Here is a 23,713-nt window from a genome sequence, read left to right as displayed (position 1 = left end):
AGAATACTGGAAAAAACCAGGACGCGTTGCACAACAACTAATCGCCACCTCCATCACCACTCTGTATGTTTGTCCCAATGCAGTTCATATGGGCTCAGAACATGTTACAGATGCACTGGATCTTTTTTTTTCTTCTAGCCTAATGTTCTATGTCTCAGTAAAAAAACAAAAACAATAAAACTTGTGCCTGACAGTCATGAGGGGAATTAAAAAAAAGGAAACATAGGCTATAAACTCAATAATGACAATAATAATCATAATAATAATCATAATACTGACAAGTATCATCAGAATAATAATAACCATGGTGGTAAACAGCAGTGAAAAGCATTATTAGCATGATTAAGCCTGTTCTCCAGTAGGAGTAGGAGTTATTTTCTCAGTACAGAGTCTCTTATTCAGTTCTGTTGAAGCAGTTCCAGGTATGAAGCAGAACAAATAAACACACAAACCTCAACTAAAATAAAAAAAACACGGCATCAAACCAAAAAATGTGTGCGCCCATCTAGCAAAGTGCAGAGTGTTGGACTCCAAACATGAAACTGGTCCCTTTATGCTCTCGTGCCTTGTCCTATTCTGGAAGGTAACTTGGCCGGTAGAGAAGCGGCCAAGAGTTCCGGTTGTTCCCCCCGAGAAGCAGGGAGGACGCACACCGTTTTTAGTATTATTAAATTTTTCTCCAAAGTCGAGTTGAAGGAAAAAAGAAGCACAGACATGTCGACCACATCTTCTGGACCCAGGCCGAAGGGGGTGGGGGGTTTGGTAAACTCCCGGGGGGTGAAGCACTAATGGAACCACAGCCAGTCCTGGTCCATGGAAACCACTGATCGCTCCACTAACCCTGCCTTTACCCTTCGGAGCACTCTGCCTTAGAGAGATGCCTTAAGTCCACACAGAGAAGCTACATTAAACATCCCATCAACCCCACCTCCACTCTTCCATCCCCTCCTTCTCCCTCCCCTCATTCCTGCTCTGGCTGAGGGTTTGAAGACATAGATTCTGGGACCTACTTTCTCACTCCCTCCCTTTCTTGGTTTTCTCTACTCTATCCATTTAAGGATCTCTTTCTCAAACCAAAGAGGTAACCGAGGTGAAATCAGGTGGCTTCGCTAGCCCCCCTCCTCCTCCTCAGACCTCCGTCTGCAGGTCAATGATGTCCTGCCCCACAAGAGGGATGGTGGTGCTGGTTTTCTCCCAATCCACAGAGTGCAGCTCCAGAGGCGAGGCGGCTAGGGGCTCCAGGTCTTTGCGTACCCATGCAGGGGGGGACTGCGGTATTCCCCGGACTCCTTCCCATGGCCTCTCCATTGGAGCCTGTTGTTTGTCCTGTTGAAGCACAAAAGAGGAGCCACGTGAGCGCTTGGTGTCACTCATTAAGCCCTGAGCAATTCCTGATTTAATCAAAAATGAAATGGACCTCATTACATCGAAATGTGATTTTCTAATAATGAAAGTCATATTGTCATTCAGGGGGGAAATTATTCCTCCTGGAGGCAAGTGTAATATGATCTGATGGTGTGTCTCATCTATAGGCAGTAAATTTGTGTGAGGTTGTATATAAACACTCACGCTGTGGTTCGTTTTGTCACTTCCTCCTGAGGACACACTCCATCTCACAGACTGTAAGAAGGAAGGAGGGAAGGAAGAAAATACATCCTTATTCAAATGACCTCAAGGTAACGACAACCATAGTTCAATACACATATCACTGGTTGTTTTAGAGGGTCATATTTTTTTTAGCAGTAGAATTGCCTCTGTTTTCTTTTTCATTTTTTAAGATTTATCCTTTTTTTTTTTCTTTCTTTTTTTTTTTTAGCTTTTTCTGGAAATAAATGTTCCGTGGAAATGGAGGATGAACTTATTATCATGATGTGTTACCTTGCTGTCAGAGGCAGGAGACTCTCTGTCTTTCTCAGCGTGATGCATCTTCCTGTTCAGGTCCTGGAACATGTTCTGGTGGCGTTTCTTTGTGTGCATAATTTTCTACAGAAAGCAAAGAAAAAAAACGATTTACTCCCAAAAATTATGGAAAATGATCAACCATTTATATTTATCAAATGTTATTTATAATATCTAGACTAGAAAGGATCCAAACAATATTTACCTCGAAGTCCAACTCGGCATAACGGGATTTCTGTCTCTGCAAAAAGATGAATACATTTGGTTTAGTTTGAGATCAATATTGGTAATATCACATAAGAATTCTTTCAGCAAATGTTGTGCAAGAAGTGGTGCTTATCCATCTTTCTTACCTCCAAGGAGCTCATGGACAGTGTGGAGATGGTCTCGCTCTTGGACATCATGGAGTTCATAGACTCAAAGGTGTTCTCCAGGCTGCTGTGGGTGATGTGAGACTCGCTGGACATGTTGTGGATGTTCTGGATGGGCGAGTCTCTCTCCGAGTACGACACGCTGACCTGGTCGGCAGGGATGGACTTCATCCCGAAGGCGGCCTGAGGCTCGGCGAAGGGCCCACCGAGGTGCATGAGTCTGGCCTGAGGGAGCTGCTCCACGCTGATGTTGTATTTGGTGGGGTCGTCTTTGGGCTTGGACCTCAGGGTGGAGGTGGTGTTGGGCATGAGGACGTAGCCGCTGCCGTCGGAGAGGCTGCCCTCGGCCTGAGCCCGGGCGAGATCGGCATCCAGCTGCTTGAAGAGTTCCCCCTCGCAGACGTACACGGGTTTCCCGCAGGATGGGTCGACTCCTACCGCCAGCCGGCTCTTCTCCCTCTTCAGGGTGAGGGTGTGGCTGGAGTACTCGGGAACGGCCTGCATGTGGCTCTTGCTGGGGTTGGATGGCAGGGTGTGGAAGTTGGAGCCCATGGGAAGAGGCAGCTGAGGAGGGGGCATCTTCTCTTCAGAGGAGCTCTTCATTCCTTGGAGGAAAGACGGTAAGAGAGTTAAAAAAAATGATCAAGAACCATGCCACGTCTAAAATATTGGTTCAATAAACACACTCTCCCTTTATGCATGATCAGATGTTTTAAGTGCAAGGCTCACAGAAATTTAAAATGCAAATGGAAAAATGGTTAAGGGCAAGAAAAAGCTGATTTAAAAAGGGGCTTACCTTGTCTGCTCTGGTCTCCGTCCTTTTCGTTATCAGACTGCTGATAAAAGAATAAAAGATGTTCTATCAGTGCTTAATGTATGCACATATCAATTTAGGGGTAAAATGCAAGAGGCACTCAAGACATTAAAAAGGCAATAAGCCAAGAAATTTACCGTATGCTGGGTGTGGCCATTGTGAAGGGAACTGCCAGAGTCTCCATTCCCATCGTCCTTGCGGTCAACTACTCTGCACTTTACAGCTTCTTGAACCTAATTGAAGCAGGTGGAGAAAGAAAGTTCAAAACATCTCTCATGTACCCTCATAAAGACAACCAACTAAAGAAACAACTTTCCTTTTTGCTTTAATTGCCATTACTTTATCTTGTCTAAATGGGTTTTTTTTCTTCTTACCTCTCTACGCAGGATGCAGTGTACCATGACGATGATGAAACCCTCCAGAGAGTCGAACACGGCAAAGAGGATCTGGAAGAGTGCGGAGCGGCGGTCGGTAATGGCCAGGACGGCAGACATCCAGGTGAGGGCCAACAGAGGCAAAACCACGCAGGAGCTCCACAGTGAGGCCCTGCAGGGTGAGACACAAACCACGGGTTAGACATTCATACAGGCTCTGTTCCCTCCTCTTGTTTGATTGCGAGCCTTGATATCAAAGCACATCATCAATACACCTGTAATGGGACAGATTGGAGTGATAAGCGCAATATTCTGATGTACAGAGGCGATCGATGAGACCTACCCAGCTCTCTCCTTCAGCTTCACGTCGGTGATGCCGTCCTTGGACACCAGCTTGTTGAAGACCAGAATACCAATGACCATATTCACCTGTTTGGAGGAAGAAGAAGAAAAAAACCAAAAACACGGATTAGACAATGCAATAATGGGTACTGCATTTAAAAAAACAGACTATGTATTGTGACGGACCAGGGAGTCAAAGTCAAAATACTCACCAAAACAACAGCTGCAGCAGGGCCAACAAAGGAGTAGAGGAGTCCGCCCTCAAGAGACAGCCAGCAGCTACAAAAACAAAGGACGGAGAATATTAATGCTTGAGCTATGGGAGGAGGAAAGTGGTGAAGGAGCAGAAGCAGCAGGCTGAGACTCACTAGTTGACGGTGCCGTATCCCTTAGCCTTTGTGAATCCCACTGACACAGCCACCACCAGTGCAGGAAGGCCTGTAAGATAGAAAATGCAAAAAAAAATAGAAAGTGTAAGATTTGGAATAAAGAAAAAAGAAGAAGAAGAGAAGGACAGAAAAAAACGAGCAAAGAGGAAAAACTTAAAGGCAGCAGCTCTTACCCCAACCCAAGCACAAGAAGCGCTTGCGGATGATGCGGTTGCGCAGACGACCAGTGACAGCCATGTAGGACTGCCAAGCTTCTGTCAGCACCCAGCAGAAAGAGGAGAGGAAAAAGAAGTGCAGCAAAGCGGCTACGAGAGTGCACACCACCTGTGGGAGAGCGACCAGGAGGGAGAGATAAGGAAGAGAGGAAAGATGAGAAATCTGTGTCAGTCCCCCAAAGCGGTGAGGTTTTAAAAGCAAGAGGTTAGGAGGATCGGATAGAGGAGCGCCTTACCTTGTTGCGAGCCTGAGTTTGTCCGATGAGAATGAGAGCATTGGAGCAGATAATGGAGAGGCAGAAGTTGATGAGGATCACGGAGCGCTCGGAGCGGATGTACCTGGAGTTTTGGAAAAGAGGGGGAAACAATGAGAGTGAGTTGAGGGGATGAGGAGCGGTAGAGCACACATCGTATGTAGTCTGAGGCCCGACACGGCCAGAGTTCTGCTCGTAGAGGGTTAGGGGTTACTTACTTCCACACGGAGACATAGATGATGATGAGGAGCAGCAGGGTGAGAGAGGAGACCCCACAGCCAACGATGAGAGTCACGGACGGGAGCAGTGCCTTGTCCATCATCTACAGAGAGGAGACAAGAGCCAACATGCCTCTTTAGAGCTGATTACGAACACTCACGCATATTCATGCAGAGAGAGAGGGGGAAACCAGCACTGAGATCCACACACACACACACACAGACACACAGACACACACACTAGTGGAGCCTCTGGGTTGCGCGCTATCTGGAATAGCAGACAGCTCCCCGTAGGCAAACAGTTGAATGGCACAATCAGGCCACGGTTGAGGCAAGGTGACCCCAAGGTGAACGTGTCAGAAAGATGGAGCGGCGAACTAAAACAAACGGTCAGGGTCACTGCGTTTCTCCATTGAGCTTTGGAGTCAGCAAATGAGGCGCGGAGGATGCTGCACATATATCTCCATCCACTAAGCACGGAGGACGGAGAGGGGGTTACTGAAGTCCCAGGGGCAGTTAAGAGGGGGTTGGTGTATTCAGTCATTAGTCTGAGCTGATACAACAACCTTCTCCTCATTGACAGACATCCTGAGCTCATCTTTTTTTTTTCCCTCCCTCCTTTAGCGTTTTTTCTTTCCCACCACCGTTGACACTGCGTGTTGTGCCAGCCGGCGGCTCCTTGCTCATCCCTGCAGGAGTGAACAGGTGGACCATTATCACCTGTGCATTAATCTGCCGCCACCTGCCCCTTCTGATCTCTGACAGCAGCTTAGCGCCTGCCACTGCCAGCGGCGGTGACCGTCCCGTGTTTCAAACGGCCCTGGCACCGAACCTCTGGTGGAGGGAACAGAGACGGGATTGTTCTTTTTTTTTTTTGCTCCGTCGTCTTCCCTGCTGCTCGCTGACAGGTCACTGCTGCACACACAAATCTTGGCTCTTTGAGATGTCGCTGCATGAATTACACACCTACAACTCCCCCCTCCTCGCAGCTGATTGTGCGGCTCTACTGCGTTGATCATCTTTTGTCTCGCACCTACTGTAGTGTCTTTAATAAGGTCTCAAGTTTAATCTAACACCCCTGATGAAGGTGTCAACGCCACAGAGTGTGTGAGGTGGATTACAGTTGTTTGGGCTATGGATGATGAAGTCCTCATTGGCAAATGGTGTGATTATATTTTTTGATAATGAGTCCGGAGGGGGAAATAGGTGAGAGAGAGAGAGAGAACGCGCTGAAATATAATAAATCTGCAGGTATCAAATTAGCACAGATAGAGGGGAAAGACATAGACACCGCTTTGGCCTTCGTTTGATTTATGACGGCCATAAATTCTTATATAGCAAGCGTATGTGAAGCATTGCTTCTAATACTTCTGCCACTGTTGATAGCGTCTCCGAATTTAAATGGAACAATGCTGAGCCTTGAAGGATCGTTCCTCTCCATCCTCTTCGACGCACGTATGCCCCACATAGACTCCACTGATATCACAGCACAGCTGGTGAAGGCCGGCCGATGGCAGCCAAAGACTAATTTAGTGTGGCAAATTTGTTTCAAAATCTAGCCAACTACATCAGAAGCGCCCCGAAACAGATGGCAGATAGAGTGGTGAGCTGTCTTTTTGTTTCGGCCTTTAACATATCTAGGGGAAGGGGATTAAAAAAAAATATATATATATACACGTATATATATATATATAAATATACAGAGCGGGTGATACAGTGTGTTCTGTTCCCTCTCTTCCCAGTTTCTCTATCTGGGTTGACGCTTGCACCATGGGTCTCTGAGTGAAATCCAGACAGCCAGTTTGACCTAAATATGAGGCATGTCTTCTGTCTGTCCTTGACTAAATCACGTGTGCTAATTTGGAGCAAATCTGAAGCGACTAAAGGGGAAGAGACCCTTCACTATTCATATTCTTCTTTAATGGCTGCCTACCCAGTGGTCAAGGGCATGTGTGGTAATAACGATGTGGGCTGCTCCCCCTGGGCCGCCCGTCATGTTTCAGACACACATGATGCTACAGGAGCCTTGAACTCGGACCATGCTGAACGAGAGCTAACACACTGCGGTATCTGGCTTAAAGCCCCCCCCACCCCCACCCCCCCACATCTCCTCACTCCCTTCCCTCTGCATCTCGCTTCTTGCTGGTGTTCCTTGTATGGCTCGCAGGAAGATGTTATTGAAAATGTCCACAGCTCACATCAAAGGATGGATGGAGAGGCAAGAGGAGGGAGGAGGGAGGAGGGAGGAGGGAGGAGGAGGGAGAGGAGTGGAGAGGGGTGGGGGGCTTCAATGCATGACCAGACGTCTGTCTCTCATTGGTCCACCCTCTCTGGCATTTTCAGACTCTAGCTGCTGTGGCCGAAGAGGAAGGAGGAGGAGGAGGAGGAGGAGGACGAGGAAAAGGAGGAGGAGGAGGAGGAAGAAAAGGAGGAGGAGGAAGGGGGGGGGGGGGGGGGGCAGTGGATGTAATCGAGAATTCAGAGATATTGGCAGACGGGATGATTGGCGCAGCTGCCTTTTTTTTTTACTGTCGCGGGAGGTTGAAATGAGGAGGTATGTGCAGCCTATAACAAATATGGGCGGCGCTGTTCAGACTGGCAACGGCAAGACAAATCAAATCTAGGATGTAAACAACAGGTTGGAGAGAGAGAGACAGAGAGACAGAGAGAGAGAGAGACAGAGAGACAGAGAGAGAGAGAGAAGAAAAGTGGAGGACGGGGCTGAATCGGTGTAGCAGCAGAAAAACACTGCAGTCCAAATTCCTAATCTGTTTTGCCTGCACAATAAACAAAAAAGGGAGGGGATTTACTTAATGTGCATTAGAACTATATGTTTCCCCCAGATGATAAACATCTGTTGATTGTGTGTGTGTGTGTGTGTGTGTGTGTGTTTGTGTGCAGCTGCAGTCAGATGGACAATTTCCTCTGTCCTAGGGGGTTGTTTGGAGAGGGGAGGGAGGGAGGGAGGTGGGATCTTGGTGCATGTGTGTGTGTGTTTCCCTCAGCATCTCAGTTAGGGCTATCAAAAATCACACAGGGCGAGTTTGCCTGCAGAAGCCGTTACCAAGGCAACTGGAGAGCGAGCAGCCTTAGAGGCAACACAGTCTACAGGGGAATTTTTTTTTTTTTTTTACACATTGTCTTTTGCGCATGAAATACAACAATGCGTAATGTCAGATTTCGGTAAGCGAAAGCATCCGGTGCGCGCCAGACCCCCAGACCCCCCCTCAACACTGCACTAACTCTGTATACTTATGATAAACATGCACGAATTCAGAAAAAGAAAAAAAAAATCCTGCATAATCGGAGATGAAAAGGTTACACGATGATCGGGAAAAGTGATTGATAAGTAAAAATCAATGTTTCTTCATCGTCGTGCACGCGCCTGCAAAACCTGCTCCTCACTGCTGCAATACAGGCTTAATTTGTATTTTTCTCAATTATGCAGCTGATTGCAAGCAAATGAGCATCAAATTGACGCACTCGTGCACAAACCAACGTGCAGCAATGCAATGCAATAATGCACATCTGAATGATTTCACTTTTAAACGCTAAATGCATATCAACACGTTGCTCGGTTATTTTCCACTCAGTGATTTTAATAATCATAAGGAGAAAAAACACAAAACAGGTAGGCTGCATAATTCTCCGATCAGCGGCACCTGCACGGAGACAAAGAGGCTCCGGCAGCAGCAGCCACAGAAAAAACAACAAGTAGGCTGCTAATACGTTTTCCACTGCACCGCATTCACACACACAGACAGACATTACATTACAGCAAATATTTTCAAGATGTGGTCGCTAAAAACATACAAGACAAGCTCGGATCTGAGAAGAGACGGTGGAGACTTACCGAGTCGAAGTTGATGCGCGCTAAAATGGCGAAGGTGGAGGGGCTGTCACACACGCATTTGGTTCTGAATGAATGAACGGCGACCGATCTGCAGCTCCGAGCAGACCAAGACCCGAGCAGAGAGGAACTGCACAGGGAAGGAGAGAGAAAAAAAAAGCAACGACGGGTTAGGAGAGGAGAGATCTGACTAATCTCTCATGTGAATGTCACACAATAGATTTCCCCCCCCTTGATTGAAAACATCCCTGCTTATGATAATCATATCTCATTAGAATTTTAAATATCCCCAATGAATAGTTTCACATTTTATAATATAACATTTAAACCCTGATATATTAGTTCTGTGATCAATAGATAGTAATTTAAAGAACATTAGTTAATGAGTTGCATCTCTTTGATGATTGCACGTGATTAAAAGCCATATGTGCAAAGATGATTGGCCTTCATACATCTCATTATTAACATTATCTGTATCATTACTTGTTATGGTTGGTTAATAGACAGTAGACACACAAGATTGGTGGCAACACTTGGCCAGTGCACTGAGACAAAGGACAGTGTGTTCCCTCTTCTCAAGGATGTGAGAACCACCTGGATTATGATTAGATTTGTGTGCATGTGTGTGTGTGTGTGCATCAAATGAGTGCATTTATTTGCTTAATATATGTGCAGTATTTGTTCCTCTTGCTAAGTGCTAAGTCTGAGCACACATACACACACAAAGCAATTAATTACACTGCAAACAGAAAGTGAAATCAATAACGAGTGCTTCTTTCATAATGAGAGCCATCTTTCAAACAATGAGTCCAGATCAACTTCTACGAATCAGTGGACCTGCAGTGTTGCATCGTTTCAGATCTTGTTCTGAGGCTCAAGCAGAACAAATCAAGATCATGCCTTTTGTGTGTGTGTGTGTGTGAGCAGCACAGGCAGCAGATGCCAGAGAGCACAGAGGAGGTTAAGGCAACGAGCAGCACCTCCAAGCTCCGAGTGGCTGGTGGTGGGCACAAAGGGGGGGCATCGTAGCCAAGGGGTAAAAAGCCGCCTGCTACAGAGGGAGCATCCAAGTAGGCTTGGCTGCACAGTTTAATGCGCACAGCGTGCAGGTTGTCACATCATGCAGATGGGTTAAATGTTGTGTGGCGACGTCGTGTGATGCAGCGTGTTTCTTCCCCTCTTGTTTTATCTGTGTCCTTCTGCTTCAAGCTGAATGGCAGGGGGAGATAATCGACTACTTCCTGTGATCAGGATGCTTGTCTCAGACATATGCAGCTCTGAAAAACAAGCATTGACCCCAAACTCTGCCCTCAGCCCGAGCTTCCTCCTCTGCCATTTCCACTGCTTCTATCCTGCCATTAATCACATCCGCTGTCAAAAATGAATCTAATTTGACCAGAGGCACATTGCCCTCCCTCCGAAAGTATATGAGTTAATTACATTTTCTCCTTCGATTCATTTTTGCTTTTGCTTATGCTTCAACTCTGGTTGTTAAGGCTTGTGTGTGTCCGTATGTGTGTGTGTGTGTCTGGGTGTAGGTGCGTTTTCATCCTCTACAAGTGTACAAATCCATCTAAATGCAAATGGTGCACCTGTGTATTCTTCAGGAGGGCATGAGTGTGGCCTGGGGCTGATTGATCCAGGCCAGGCCACCAGGAGCTGCTTTCATAAGTCATTCAAATGCACGTAAGCGTCTTTAAAAACTCCCAAGCGCCATAGAGCCATTAGCTGTGGCAGGGACGTACGAACATGAGGGGACGAGAGGGAGGGGAGGGAGAGCTGTCATTGTCTTTAGATTGAAACTCTGTGCTGTGACCTATAGGGATGAAGTGTTTGTGTCTTTTCCTCTCCCCTGGACGTCCTATAAGCAACGCAGGGGGTCATTAGATCGCAGTGAAGTGTCACTCAGCTACAATCAGTGGCGCTGTCATTCCTAAAGTCTGCGTGTCATTCGGTTAAGTATGTCAGACAGTTGAGTGAAGCCTGCCTGCCTCTGGCCCCCGGGAGAGACGGGCCAACATGTTGTGGCATCGCTCTGTCCCCCTTCTCACAAATGACTAAGAAATGAGGCTGAGCTGAGTGTCGGACAAACCCAGGACTGGAAAAGAGATGTAGAGCAAGCGCACATCTTACAGAACTAAAAAAAAAACTAAGCGTAGTCAACACTTACGTTTCACTCTCGTCCCATGAGAGGCACGTCTCGTCCATGGTGCCCTGCAAAGGAGAAAGAGAGGCAGATGGAGAAGTCAGTGTGAGGAATCTCTGCAGATAAAAAAATGTAAAAACGTGTAGGTTGGGGACACTGTACTACGAAACGTGTGAGATGCAACAGCTTGCTGCCGGCCACCTGCCCACATTTCTCAGCCGCCCTCCCACGTAATAGATGCACTAAACTAAAAACAGCTTCTCGTCAGCTTGCGACGACTTATTTACTGCGCGTGATCTCTCATTATCGTCATCATTTTCATCATCATCATCATCATCACTAACTGACCGTTTGGTTACTCTGTTAATCTTTGCCAGGTTTTCGACCGACAACAAGTATGTGGGAAAGTCACGGTGGCACTGCAAATGTCAACAAAATGTCAGGCTCTGTGCACTGCGGTGGGCAAACACCCAGAGGTGTGGTGGTGGTGGTGGTGGTGGGGGGGTGATATATTTCTTCCCATAAGGCTCCTTTAAACTGAGTAATCATTAGGGACTTACATTGTGGAGGTGGGGGAACTCGATCTCGATGGGGGATGGCAGGAGAGACGTGGTGGGGTTGACGATCACCGACACCACCTTGGAGTTGAGCAGGGTGTTGTTACTGTGGAGGAAGAGGAAATGAGAGCGTCAACAGCAGAATAAACATGGTCAAGGTGATGTTGGCTCCCTCTAAGGCCTCGTGTTGAGAGACGAGACGGTGTGTATGTATGTAAGGAGGGATGAGATTTTCAGCAAGGACTGCCATCTTGTGACTGCAAAATGTATTTCATGGGAGGCCGGGTTCATACACACAAAAGCAGAGAAAATTGATATTACCTCTGGAAGGACAGAACGGAGGCGAGGTTTCTGTAGAGGACGATTCCAGTCACAAAGGCTTCGTTGCCATCTGTAAAGAGGAAAATGCCTCTTAGACTCAAATTCATAAGACTGAATACAGGTTGATCTACTGATAATAAAAAAAGAGCACATTTACATTTCAATTGCTCTTACCAGACTGTTTAATGGACAGAGCATCACGTGAAACTGAGATCTTCTCCTCGGAGGTCCTGACCCAGTCCAACATGCCCCTCCAGCCCTTCAGAGGGAAGGTGAAGTTGGAGTTTGTAGTTGCCGGGCGCTTGTGGATGCTCAGCACTAAAGGAGGGTCAGAGATTGAGAGAGAGATGTTTAGTCGGCGAACAGCACTTTAAGAGGTCATCTACTTCTACACAATTGTCAAAACGCTGCCAAGGACACTTTTGATTCATGCGTCATGTGTGTCCAACTAGAGTAGTCATCATCCACTGACTCCAGCCAGAATGTCACCTTCACTGAGCCAAAACAGACCCAGTGTGAAATGTACAGTTACTCTTACAGTGCTGCGTTTTGACAGATTGATAAGTTTGTGTTGTGTGTTCTGAGAAATATGCTCATGATTGGATGCACAAGAACTCGGGAGCGATACGGTATAGCCGATGGGCTCGACACACTGTCAGCGTTGAGTGATAACTGATGCTTTCTGCTATAGCCGCTTGCATGGAGTCATGGATTCAGAGGCCAGATTGAGATTGATGCACTCTCTTGGTTGCAAGAAAGGACAAATCATCCCGACTGGACGCGGGCAGAGAGCAGCTGGAAGAGGAAATGATGAAGGCTCACCGAAATTCTCGGTGACTTCATAAATGTCCTGGAAGCCGCTCATCTGGGTGCCCATCATGTTCACAAAGTCCTCGACCAGCCGGAAGAACTCCTTAATGCTCACACCCATCTAGAAACAACAACAAGGAGGAAGGAGACATTTAGAAAGAGGGAAAGTATGGAGGATGCACATTCATCTAGTTTCTTTATTTGCAACTAACCAGTGGGTTTCACTGTGCACGTTTTTATTGCCTGCATGTCCATATCTAGATTTCCTATTCTCGTGTCAGTCCAGTTTGTGCTTATTATTGCAGAGCTCTGAGTATTGGCGTGGAGAAGAAAAAAAAATCTCTTGCTGCTATGCAACCTCAGAACTTCCTTAAGGCCATAAATGGGCAGACTGTTGATTCATACTCAGGTTTTTTTGTCCTCTCCCACTCGCTCAGAGGGAGGGAGGGCTGCCTGACTTGCGTGTCTCTGACGCAGAACTGCAGTGATGTGGGCGCAAGGTGTGTGTGTGCGCGTGAGTTTCTATGCGATGTGCTGTCTGCGTCCCCCTTACAACTGCCATCAGTATGTAAGATGGCATGTTGAGGCTCACAGATTGCAAAGTGGGCGTAAGTGACTCTCCTTGACTCAGCCTCTCTCTTCACCTTTTGAGCGTCCGCACCTCCCTCCCTGGCCGCCACCGCGGCCTCGCTATTTCAATATCCCGTTTCCAATTTGTGCACAAACATGTGATTGCGCTCCACAGTGGAAGCCTTTTGTTTGTCAATTTTTCTCAGGGAAAGTCTGATGAGTAGGAGCTGTTTCCTCACTCACTTCAGCAGGAACAGGGAGAGAGTGCCATGAAAGTGGGGTGCAATTTACCAACAGGTGGTCAAACAAGACAAAGTCCTGATATAATAACTTTGGAATGAATTTGAAAGAAAACTAAGTAATGATAGATGATGAATCAGCCCCTTGGCTTTTCATATAATACTTATAATTGTGTAGTCCGGGGGTCCATTTAGTGTTTGACGTCATATTATTATTGTATTCAAATCCAGTGCTTGGGCGGGTAAAGAGTGTTAATCAAGAGCACTGATACTCTACACCCACTGCTCATTTTCATACCTTTCACACCAACATCTCATAGCCTACATGCCCCAAAAACTCTCTCCCCACATTTGTCCCACACACACACACACACTCATACTCATCACAAGAACATTAACATGACAGACTTATTTTCTCCCCCCATCTCACACAAACACCCTCTTATCACGTACCAGCTGTGCCTCCTCCCATTTGTCACGATGTTCCTCCTTCAGCAAGTTGCTGATGGTCTGGACGTAGTTCTGCAGATCATTAAATGGAAGCAGAGGTGTTAAGAAGATACCAAATCCATCGTAATTAGAAGTTATTTTTGACCAGACGGGCACGAGAAAGGCTGATATTATTTTTTAAATATGTAGCACATTTCAAGATCTCGTCTTACCGCCACGTCGGCGTTGCTCAGTTTCTCCCTGGTTCCCTTGTACAGTTCAGTGGTGTTCTTCAGGATCTCCATGATGGCCATGAGGTCGCCGCTGTACTTGGCCCCTTCATCAGAGGAAAACCTCAGGCGTGAAATCACCTCGGCGACCCCGTCAATGCTCTGTCCCGTCTGCGCTTTGGAGATGTGTTCCCTGGACTGCAGAGCGCAGAGTCGAGAAGTTATAATCTGACTCTCCGACATGCTGGTTTTGACTACACCACTGTGAAATTAGGAGTCATTTTCAGCATCTTACCAGTTTCTGGATGTTGTCATAGCTCTCAGAGACGCACTTGATGTGAGTTGGATTCTCCCAGGAGGCGAGACCTACAGCGTCCAGGGTGCACCGGCGCAGAATCAGACCTGTTGGTGACAAGAGGGATACTTGGAGTTGGCATGACATGCATAATAAAGCACAAAGATAAATTAAACATATCCAAGTGGAGCACATCACTGTCTTCACTACCAACTGTACCTGAGGCATCAGAGGGGCAAGCGATGGCAGCCATGTCTCCAGCGGGGGTTTTCTTCCACACAATATCTCCAGTGTTCTGCTCAGGGCAGATCTCATGGGGCTCTGAAAGGTTACAGGAAGAATGCATGATGTGATGATGACTAATCTATTTGCTAATTGGACTGTAAGTACAGGACAGTGAGGCTATCCACAATCATTATCCATTGACTCACTAACCAGGGCATCTCTTCTCATTGCAACGCCTCTGCTCTCCCTTGTCACCGGGGCAAGGTTCTCCACCGAAGAAAGGTCCCTCACACACTCTCTGCCTCTGCTGATTGCCTCCTCCGCAAGTCTTGCTGCAGCTGGCCCATGAGGTCCATGCGTGCCAGCGTCCATCAACTAAAAAGACACAATTTTACACCATGATTTCTGGCCGATTGATATATCATTTATGTTTTAATTAATTGGATGTGAGTGTTTTGTGAATCTGCAAATACTGCTTCTTATTTATTTGTAGTCTTTACCGGGGCATTCTTTCAGGAAGCAGTTGGCCGACTCTTTCCAGCTGCCGTGGCACTCGGAGCCGCCGTAGGAGGGCCCGTTGCACTCGCGTGTCCTCTGCCTGGTGCCGTTGGAGCAGGAAGATGAGCACTCACTCCAGGCAGACCATTCGTTCCAGTTTCCATCCACTAGAGGGAAGCAGAGGAGCGTGCAGGCAGGACATTAGTTACAGCCGGGCACAAGGACGAGACAGACCCCTCAGGCCACAGGCATCACGGCACACTCACTCACTGATGCTATTAACATTTCACATGACCTACTTTAGCTGAGTTTAAGTGAAAAAGAAAGTTGGAGAATGAGTGTATGTGCCTCTCAACCTCCCTGCATCCACTGAACTTAAAAACTAAAACCAAGCTCATCTCATTATGGACATTAGATTTGGTAGAGGAGCAGCTTTGAGAGATTAAACACTTTTGAAATAGGAAAAAAAATCTAATCACAATTCCTATTAAATATTGCCTTCTAAAATAGATCAAAAAAAGTGCAGTCTTAAAAACTTAGATTGGTCAAAAAATAAAATTTCCATCCCGCTTAATAGACCATTAAAGCATGGCTTAATTTCCTAAGCCTTTCACTATCAAATGAAATATGTAATCATCTCAATAATGACTTTGCCTAACAGCCCATCCTGTTTGTCAGACACTGGCAGTAATTGCTGTGGTGCCTAGAGCCATCTGCTGCTGTTAACATGCAACTGCAACAAAGGACTCACTTTTTTAAACCCACAGCACCTGTGTGATTAATGATAAGCTGGTGAGAAAAAGTTGGAGCTGTGACTCCAAACTGCATTAAATCCTGTCAGCACATGAGTAGGTGGTTAAATAGGAATGAACAAAAGCTCCTGATACACTGAGTGACCATGAGCACAGTGTGAGTCACTGACAGTTATCATAAAGCTACTGACTAATACCCGCAGAGGCTTTTATTGTGTGGATGCGTCAGATGCCAACCTGCCACTGCAGTTGCTGTTTATCACAGTGCAGATGCCAATAAGGGGTCTAATTAGCTCTTACATGAATCAGTTAACTGAAGGATCAAATATCACAGCCGGAGTCAGTTGTCATGGAAAGTGTGGTAGCAGATGATTAGAGTGATTCATAAAAGAAACAACTGTTATAATCTTTTCCTTTCCTTTTATATCGTACATTCCAGCTATGAAAATAAAAGTGAGCTGACTCACCGGGGCAGACGGCGATGTTGCAGTACTTTGTCTGTTTCTCGGGGCCCTCGCAAGGCTGTCCTCCGTTCTGAGGGGGCTTGCATGTGCGGGTGCGCTCGCGGAATCCACGGCCACATGTGGATGAGCACAAGCTCCAGGGGGTCCACTCTTCCCAAGTACCGTCCACTATTAATACAGAAACAGATAAAGTTTGAGGAAGGAGGTTGTATTTGTTTTGTTTTTCTCTCAAAAAGGTGCAAAAGGTATTGTGACTCCATTTGAGGTTTCATAGGCTGTGGTGCTGCAGAGATGTTTTGTAAAGGCTCCACTAGGGGGAGCAGTCCTCCACACAATCCCAGTAAGAGCAAAACTATTAGGGAACATTACTCAATACTGAATTGCAGCCTCTTTTCCCCACAATCAAAATCTCAGTGTGTGAAAGCTCAAAATGCCTCTCTTCCCCCCTCTTGTCTGCTTTTCTGCATCTACTCTACTCCTCTTTGACCGATTCTGCACAAATGGAGACTGTTTAGAGATAATGGCCTTTTACATCTATTGTGCACTTCAACAAGGGGCCAAGTGCGGTGCTAGCTAGGAAGGAGCCGCTCACCGGGGCAGACCGCTGTGTTGTTGCAGGGTCGGTTCTCGCGCAGGGATCCAGTGCAGGTGGTGCAGACACGGGTGCGGCCCTGAGACCCCTCCCCGCAGGTGACCGAGCATGAACTCCAGGAGGACCACTCATCGGCCTTGGCATCTACAGTGGAGAAAACATGAATTTTAGATGATCCAACTCAATAAATGATTCCTAACTACTCCATAGTCTATAGTGTATATAAAGTGTCAATTCCTGTCTCACCTGTCTGTGTTGCAACAACTCCACGGTTGGACTCATCAGTGTTGTCCTTCTTCATGCCAATGATTGCACGAAGGCCCTGGCTCCTGTTGCGTTCCTTACCTGAGAGGATTTGAAAATTGCATGATTATTGCATTGCATACGAGCCACCTGCAGCCACTTGCTTCCCCCCTCCGCTGATGAATGACTTAAAAAATGACAGGGAGGCTTACCAATGCAAGGCTGGGGGTTGCAGGCTCGTCCTTCCTCAACTGTTCCCTCGCACACTGTGTCCTCGGGCTGGCAAGCTCGGCTGCGCACCTGGACTCCGCCACCACATTCCTGGCTGCATACGGACCAGCGGCCCCAAGTAGCCCAGCCCTCTGCAAAAAGGACGACAGGAGAAAAAATGGTATTGAGCACAGGTGGAAACTAGCAGTGAATAATCTTGTTAAAAAATTAGGGTTGTTGTGTAAAAACTTTTTTCATGTGCAAGAACTGTGCAGAGGTGGTGAGTCAATCAAATGCTTGCTTTGTAAAAACTTCATATGTAAGAGCAGGAAGTGAGTGAGTAATATTTGTTTTATGTGTGGAGAATGAGCAAGGACGCTTCTTTGTGAGCAGAGCCGAGCGCTCGCTCCGATAGATGTTTCATTTGAAATGGTGATTGTTCGCTTTTAACCACTCTCACCGTGTGAACCGACGGCGGAGCGGTGGATAAGGCAGGCTGACAGACAGACAGGCGGGTTGCTATGACGACCAGAAGTGCACTTCGATTTCCGCCGCTAGCTGACTGTGAGGTCTTTGTGCTCCTCTCTAACCCCCCCCCCCCCCCCCCCCCCCCCCCCCCCGCCCAGCCCAGAACAACACACAAACATGCCCTCTATCTCCCTCCCTGAAACCACAACTCTCTGCCAAGCGTTGAAACCCCGACATGCCCACCTCACCTCAGGCAAAATGGACAGAGCTGAGTGATATGTGCAGCTCGGGGGGTTCTGCCACTTAAGGTGCACCGGTCGAATCTCTAACACCTTTGATTTACTTCTCATTACTCTGTGGTGGCAAGGTGCACATCCTCCTGCTCCTGCTCCACAGGCGGGGATCATTACCCTCAGCAGCTCTTAAGACACAAACACTGTGTAACAGCAGGGCTGGACACGGCCTGCAGAGCTGTGGGACCTTGGAGAACATGACCCCCCGCCCCACCCAACTTAATAAACAGTCTAACAAGGCAGGTAGGCCACCAACAAACATGTGGGAACACGTTGCTTTTGTTTACTTCTTCTGAGGTGAGGTGTTTGGATGAACTTCTAGGATCTTTTTTGTTTTTATGTCAGATTTTGAGTTTACTCTGGAGGAGAGTGAGGGAGGGAAAAAAACAGAAAACAAATGCATTAGAAACTTACTGATGATCTCAGCGTCGCGTCCATTGTCTCTGGGGACGGGAAGGCATTTCTCAACGTAGACACCGCCTCTGTAGCAGCTTCCTGGTTTCCTCTTGGGCGCCTCCCAGCACTGGCAGGGGGTGTTCATGATGCCACAGGGGTAATCATGGGTGCTGCTGGACAGGCACTTCTCCAACCACTGGCACAGCATCTGGCAGGCAGGCATGCTTGGGTTCCTCTTCCCCACGACCAGAAACTCGGCCTTGAACTCGCTGACACCCTCGGCATTGGCCATCTCCAGCTCGTTCCTCGGCGCCACCTTGCGGATCTGCAGGAACTGCTTGCTCGACTCCAGGTAGGTGACGGTGGTTGAAGCGTCGCACAGCCGGACCACCTCGTCGAAGCTCTCCATGCCCAGGTAGGTGCGGGAGGTCTCGATGAACGAGTCGAACTGGAAGGTCCTGATCTGGCGGGGCACGCAGGAGTCGGTGGGCTTGGTGATTTTCATGTAGACGTTGTAGCGGCGAGGATCGGGGTTCTGCAGGGTCCAGGAGCACGGCGAGGAGGGCAGTGTGGTCGTAGAGGAGAACACGCCGAAGAAGCGACTCTGTTCCAGGGTGGCGCAGGTGGCGGAGGCCGGGCCGGAGGGAGTGCAGGAGGTCAAACCGAAGAAGAGCAGGACGAGGGCCACACAGGGGCCGGTAAGAGCTGACCACGCCATTGGATCGGCTTAGATGGACGATGTTGGTGTTGTAGATTCTTCGATCGCTGGTTTCACCAGGTTGTTTTTTCTTTGATTTCTTGTTGCAAGTTACTGCACTTGCTTCAGATCTTCTGACTTGTCTTCACAACCCCTCTGCAGAATTGTAGGTTTCAGCACTACAGACAATCTGTCATGTGTCTATCAATGAGGGAGCTGCAGAGAAACAGGGGATGAAAAAGAGCAAAAAAAAAAAATCTGTCAGTTTGTTCCAACATTTAAATGATTACAAAAAAAACACATCATATATCAGTATGCAGGGAAAGAGCGCTCTCCAAATGAGAGGCTTTTTTTCCTAGAATATTCATGAAATGCATTTTAATTAAAGACACTGTTGTACTGATATTTGTGCATCAGGGATTTGCCTGTGATCAGTATCACAGAGCTGCAGGGCAGATTCAGTGATCTAAAATGCCCAGTTCTTTGGGACATAATTGCTCTAGTACTGCAATTACAGTCCTTCACAGCAGGCTGGTATCTCCAAGCCCTTGCTCTTTCCTCCCACACACTGAACTGAACTGCGAATCGTGTGCGTCAGTCTGACGTCCATAGAAGCATTGCCATGGGCAACCACAGACGCTTATTAGTTCCGTTATTTCTACAATGCACTCCTCCTGTTGAGTGGTAAACAAGAGAAATGGTTGGGTGTGAGTCCGTGGCAAAGTGTGATTACGTACACTGCTGCGGCATCTCAAACACTGCATTTCATACCAGAGCATACATGTCAGTCATGCTCCTAGGAGTGACAGAAGAGAGTCAGCCTTGCATATTAATGCAAATGCACGCATGTTTAATAAAGATGCATGCAGATTTGAAACTTGAAATCATTAAAACACAGATCATGAATGTGTCTCCTGCAGAGAGGTTACATGCATTTAAATGAAGCTTTCACAATATTCTTAAATTTGTCTTTAATTAATCTTTTTCTTTGCAACTCATTTTGCAAACAAGCTTTCTGCAGACTGCACGCTGACCTGTCCACTGACTGACCATGCACCTGCTTGGGCAAAACAGCACAGGGTCAATATCAGGGTCTCTGTGGTCGACTGGACTTGCAAAAATGACAGGGGATGCTCCTTGGAGCTCAGACGAGAGGAGGAAATACTGTTGCTGAGCAACATCTTTTATAGAAATTCAGGGCTATTCTTCAGCCCTCGTAGGCTTTTCTACTTCTTCTTCCTTTTGTCACTTATTACTGTCAGTAGAGCAGACCAAGGACATCATCCTGTGAAACTACGACACATTAGACATCATCGGAAATTGAATAAAGTCTGCATGAAGGAAGCTTAAGGTGATGTTTCAGGTTTGTCAGTAAAAAACCTGTATTTGCTGTATGTGACTGAGAGGTTAATCCTATAAGATGGGGCAGTGCAGCGACACAGCGGCACAATTGATGCCTAAGCCGCTACTCACTTAGAGAAGCACCTGCACTTTTCAGAGGCAGAGAACTCATAATTACGTTCCTCACATCTCTTTTCACATCACTCTCCCTCCCTCTCCTCTCCTCTCCTCTCTCTCCTCTCTGTGAGCAACACACAGCAAAGACCTCTGCTTTGTGTGGGTGGGTGCCTCTCTCCCGCCTCCCAACAACCGGAAGCTCCATGAATGGGCATCTGATGAGGCACACAGTGAAAAGAAAGCGGTCCAGCTGTCGTAGGAAAACTCAGGAGTCTGTGTTGCTCTTTTTTTTCCACCTCGCCCTCACTTTTTCTTTTTCTCTTTTTTTGTCCCCCCCACACCAACCCTTCTGTCCCTTCATGCTGTAAATTTGCTGTCGTCAACAACTATATTTGCAAAGCGGAGCAGGCTGTTTGTTGTTATGGCGACGGGGTTTATTTTTTGCAGATCAGTGTGAAAAACAGCGAGGAACTGCAAAAAATTATCATCAGCCACATCATGCTCTGTTTATGCCAGCATGCACAGTTTTGTAGTAGGCTGTGTCATTACGCAGATAGAAAACCAAGAGAAGCTGTACTGCAACATGAAGCAACAAGACATGTGCAGACAGTTGATGAGATGTGACAGCTGCCCTGATGTTTAAGTCATTTGTACCACAACACTGCAGAGCTATGAAATAGCTGGTGATGCACCTGCAAGTCTTATCATTTCCAGCCAGACTGAATGATACATTTTCTTTTACCTTGTCTATGTGTGACTGCAATAGATAGAGAAAACCAGACAGGCAATCACAATTTCCCTGACCTGCTTCTTTTCTTTGCAACTTGCTCTCTATTCTTTTGAGGCAAACTTGAGAAAAGCCAATTCTACCAGCCATTACAAGTCACTCTCCATCCGCAAATTGCTCACGCCTTTATTTTCCCCCCTTGTGCAGGTGGCGAGCCCTTGCACACGTGTGCAAGAAACTGGACCGCTTACGGTAGCTTTTGTTCCTTGTGACAGCAAACACAGCAAAAGTAAACAAGTGGCCCCGCAGATTGCTGACATGATCTCCTCGGCGTCCAGGGACCAAGTTCTTTCAGACTCTGTGTGTTTGTTCAGATTCAAGTGGGTTTAATTACAATCCTGCAGACGGGCAACGCTGTTAACATGCCAGGCATTGAAATGAACTGATCTGAACTAAATCTCTGATGTGAAGGAGTCCTTTTCTTTGAGAACAATTAAACAAGCAGAGCAAATAAAATCCAGGCTGTTTGTTTTGCAAGTAGATTAAAGCAGACTGTCATTCCTAACTGAGGTTTAAGAGATTACTGCAAAACACTTAGTGAATTTGCATTGTGCTACTTTACTGTAACAGCTTCCACTGCCACACCTTAACCTATCTGCAATCTGAACCATATGAGCACATAAAAAACTTCCAGTAAGTTCTACTGAGCAACCTGTTACTGGAGACCCAGCTGCTGCTGCTGCTGCTGCTGCTTGTCCTCATCCTCTCATCAGTACCACTATAGTAACTTATTACAAGCAGCAAGTTCAAATAAAACAAACATCTATCAGAGGAATAGACATTAGAAATGATTGGAAACATGAGACAAGAACAAGAGCAGAGAACAGTTCAACAGATGAAACTTCACTGAGAAACAGTTCAAACAGACAAAGTCAGAAGCTGCATCGAAACACTCACACATATCACTCCATCCTCACTCTGGATGCTCCGACCATCAATCAACACATGGCTCCACACAAACAGAAACCAAACAGCACGGTGCTATCGCTTTCTCTCTGCTCACCTGGAAGTGCGTCTTCTCGGGAGTCTTGTCAGTCAGTGGCTCTCTGTCCTCTCGCCCAGGTGTCTGGATCGCCGGGCTCGGGGCAGCAGCTGCTGAGTTGATCTCAAAAACTCTTGACTCGACTCGGGAAGTCTTCAGATCTGCGCTCTGGCCGAAACTTTCGCAGTTATGTGTAAAGAACAGCTGAAAGGATGCGCCAGGTCCAAGCAGGACCCCGGGGGGTCGATCCCAAGTTCCAGTGCAGTCCACTCTCACAAGCAAAGAAAAATTAAAGTGACTCTAACCAAACTCCAAAGAGTTTACTACCAACTTATTTAGATGCTATGTCCAGAGAAAACTGGCGAATAGCGGAGTGACGAATTCGTTGAGTGTCGGAGCTCCAGCAGACAGTCCGCAGAACCAAACGCTGTGGTCTCGCTTGTCTTTTCTCTCTAAGCTCCAGGAAAAATGTTGGTACTTCTACTCCCGGCTTCGGAGTCTTCTTGCTTGTGGTCTTTGCACTGCAAGTGGATCCAGTCTGAGTGTAGCTTGTGGCCTGCTCGCGGTGGTATATATCCAACCCCGCCCCCCCTCCTCTCCTGCCTCAAGTTGGGAGTCAGTGCGTGGATGAAGTGAATGAGACAGCACCAAGACGGGAGGGAGGAGGGAGGAGGAGCGTGTGCGGGGGAAGAGACGCGTGTATGTGTGTGTAAAGGGAGCGCGCGCGCTGCAGAGTGCGCGTGGAAGTGTGAGAGGGACTGTGTCAGCATGCGCGCACGGAGGATGGAGAGAGGGAGGGAGCTGGAGCCTGGAGAGAAAGGGAGGGATCTGTGCAGAGAGACGGAGACAAACGCTTAGGAACAAGCGAACTACGCAGATATGAGCGCAGAGCCAAAGGTACCGGAAAGAGGATCAACGGAATCGATGAGCATGAATGAAAAGTGAAGGGACGAGTTGTCTCCAGCGGCAAAACACCACAGCCCGTGATCCAGTAGATCCATGACGGCGTGGTGATATAGGATGATACTCATCATGATATGCCATTATAATAAGGCTATTATTATTATTATTATTATTATTATTATTATTATTATTATTATTATTATTATTATTATTATTATTATTATTATTATTATTATTAACAACCCTATTATAATAATTATTAACTCATTTGTTATTATATATATATATGAACAATAGTAGTAGTTTTGTGCGCGAAAGGCAGCGTTTCATTAGAGGGATTCAGACTCATTCACTGTGGGGGCATGAAGAAGCCGTTTATTATTACTATCATTATTGACATTAGAGTTAATTAAAAGGTGATC

General features: G+C 46.9%; 1 protein-coding gene across 1 annotated transcript; it reads right to left on the bottom strand.

Moving 5' to 3' along the window:
- Positions 1 to 1,128: 1,128 nt before the first annotated feature.
- Positions 1,129 to 19,182, bottom strand: LOC310993947 (adhesion G protein-coupled receptor B1-like; the record flags this gene model as incomplete). Its single annotated transcript, XM_083982431.1, has 31 exons — positions 1,129 to 1,326; positions 1,570 to 1,620; positions 1,879 to 1,983; positions 2,105 to 2,140; positions 2,253 to 2,875; positions 3,067 to 3,106; positions 3,222 to 3,317; positions 3,459 to 3,630; positions 3,802 to 3,887; positions 4,013 to 4,079; positions 4,169 to 4,238; positions 4,363 to 4,513; positions 4,641 to 4,743; positions 4,877 to 4,980; positions 8,730 to 8,856; positions 10,897 to 10,940; positions 11,433 to 11,535; positions 11,751 to 11,820; positions 11,925 to 12,068; positions 12,573 to 12,681; positions 13,823 to 13,891; positions 14,032 to 14,226; positions 14,324 to 14,430; positions 14,543 to 14,644; positions 14,759 to 14,923; positions 15,049 to 15,213; positions 16,266 to 16,430; positions 16,855 to 16,998; positions 17,101 to 17,199; positions 17,310 to 17,459; positions 18,483 to 19,182. The coding sequence occupies 31 exons, from the start codon at positions 19,180 to 19,182 to the stop codon at positions 1,129 to 1,131; spliced, it is 4,560 nt and encodes a 1,519-aa protein (XP_083838557.1).
- Positions 19,183 to 23,713: the final 4,531 nt, after the last annotated feature.

The sequence above is a fragment of the Trachurus trachurus genome (genome assembly GCF_905171665.1).
Source record: "Trachurus trachurus genome assembly, chromosome: 11".
NCBI lineage: Eukaryota > Metazoa > Chordata > Actinopteri > Carangiformes > Carangidae > Trachurus > Trachurus trachurus.
Note: the sequence above shows the minus strand (reverse complement) of the source record. Positions and strands in the feature narration are given on the sequence as shown.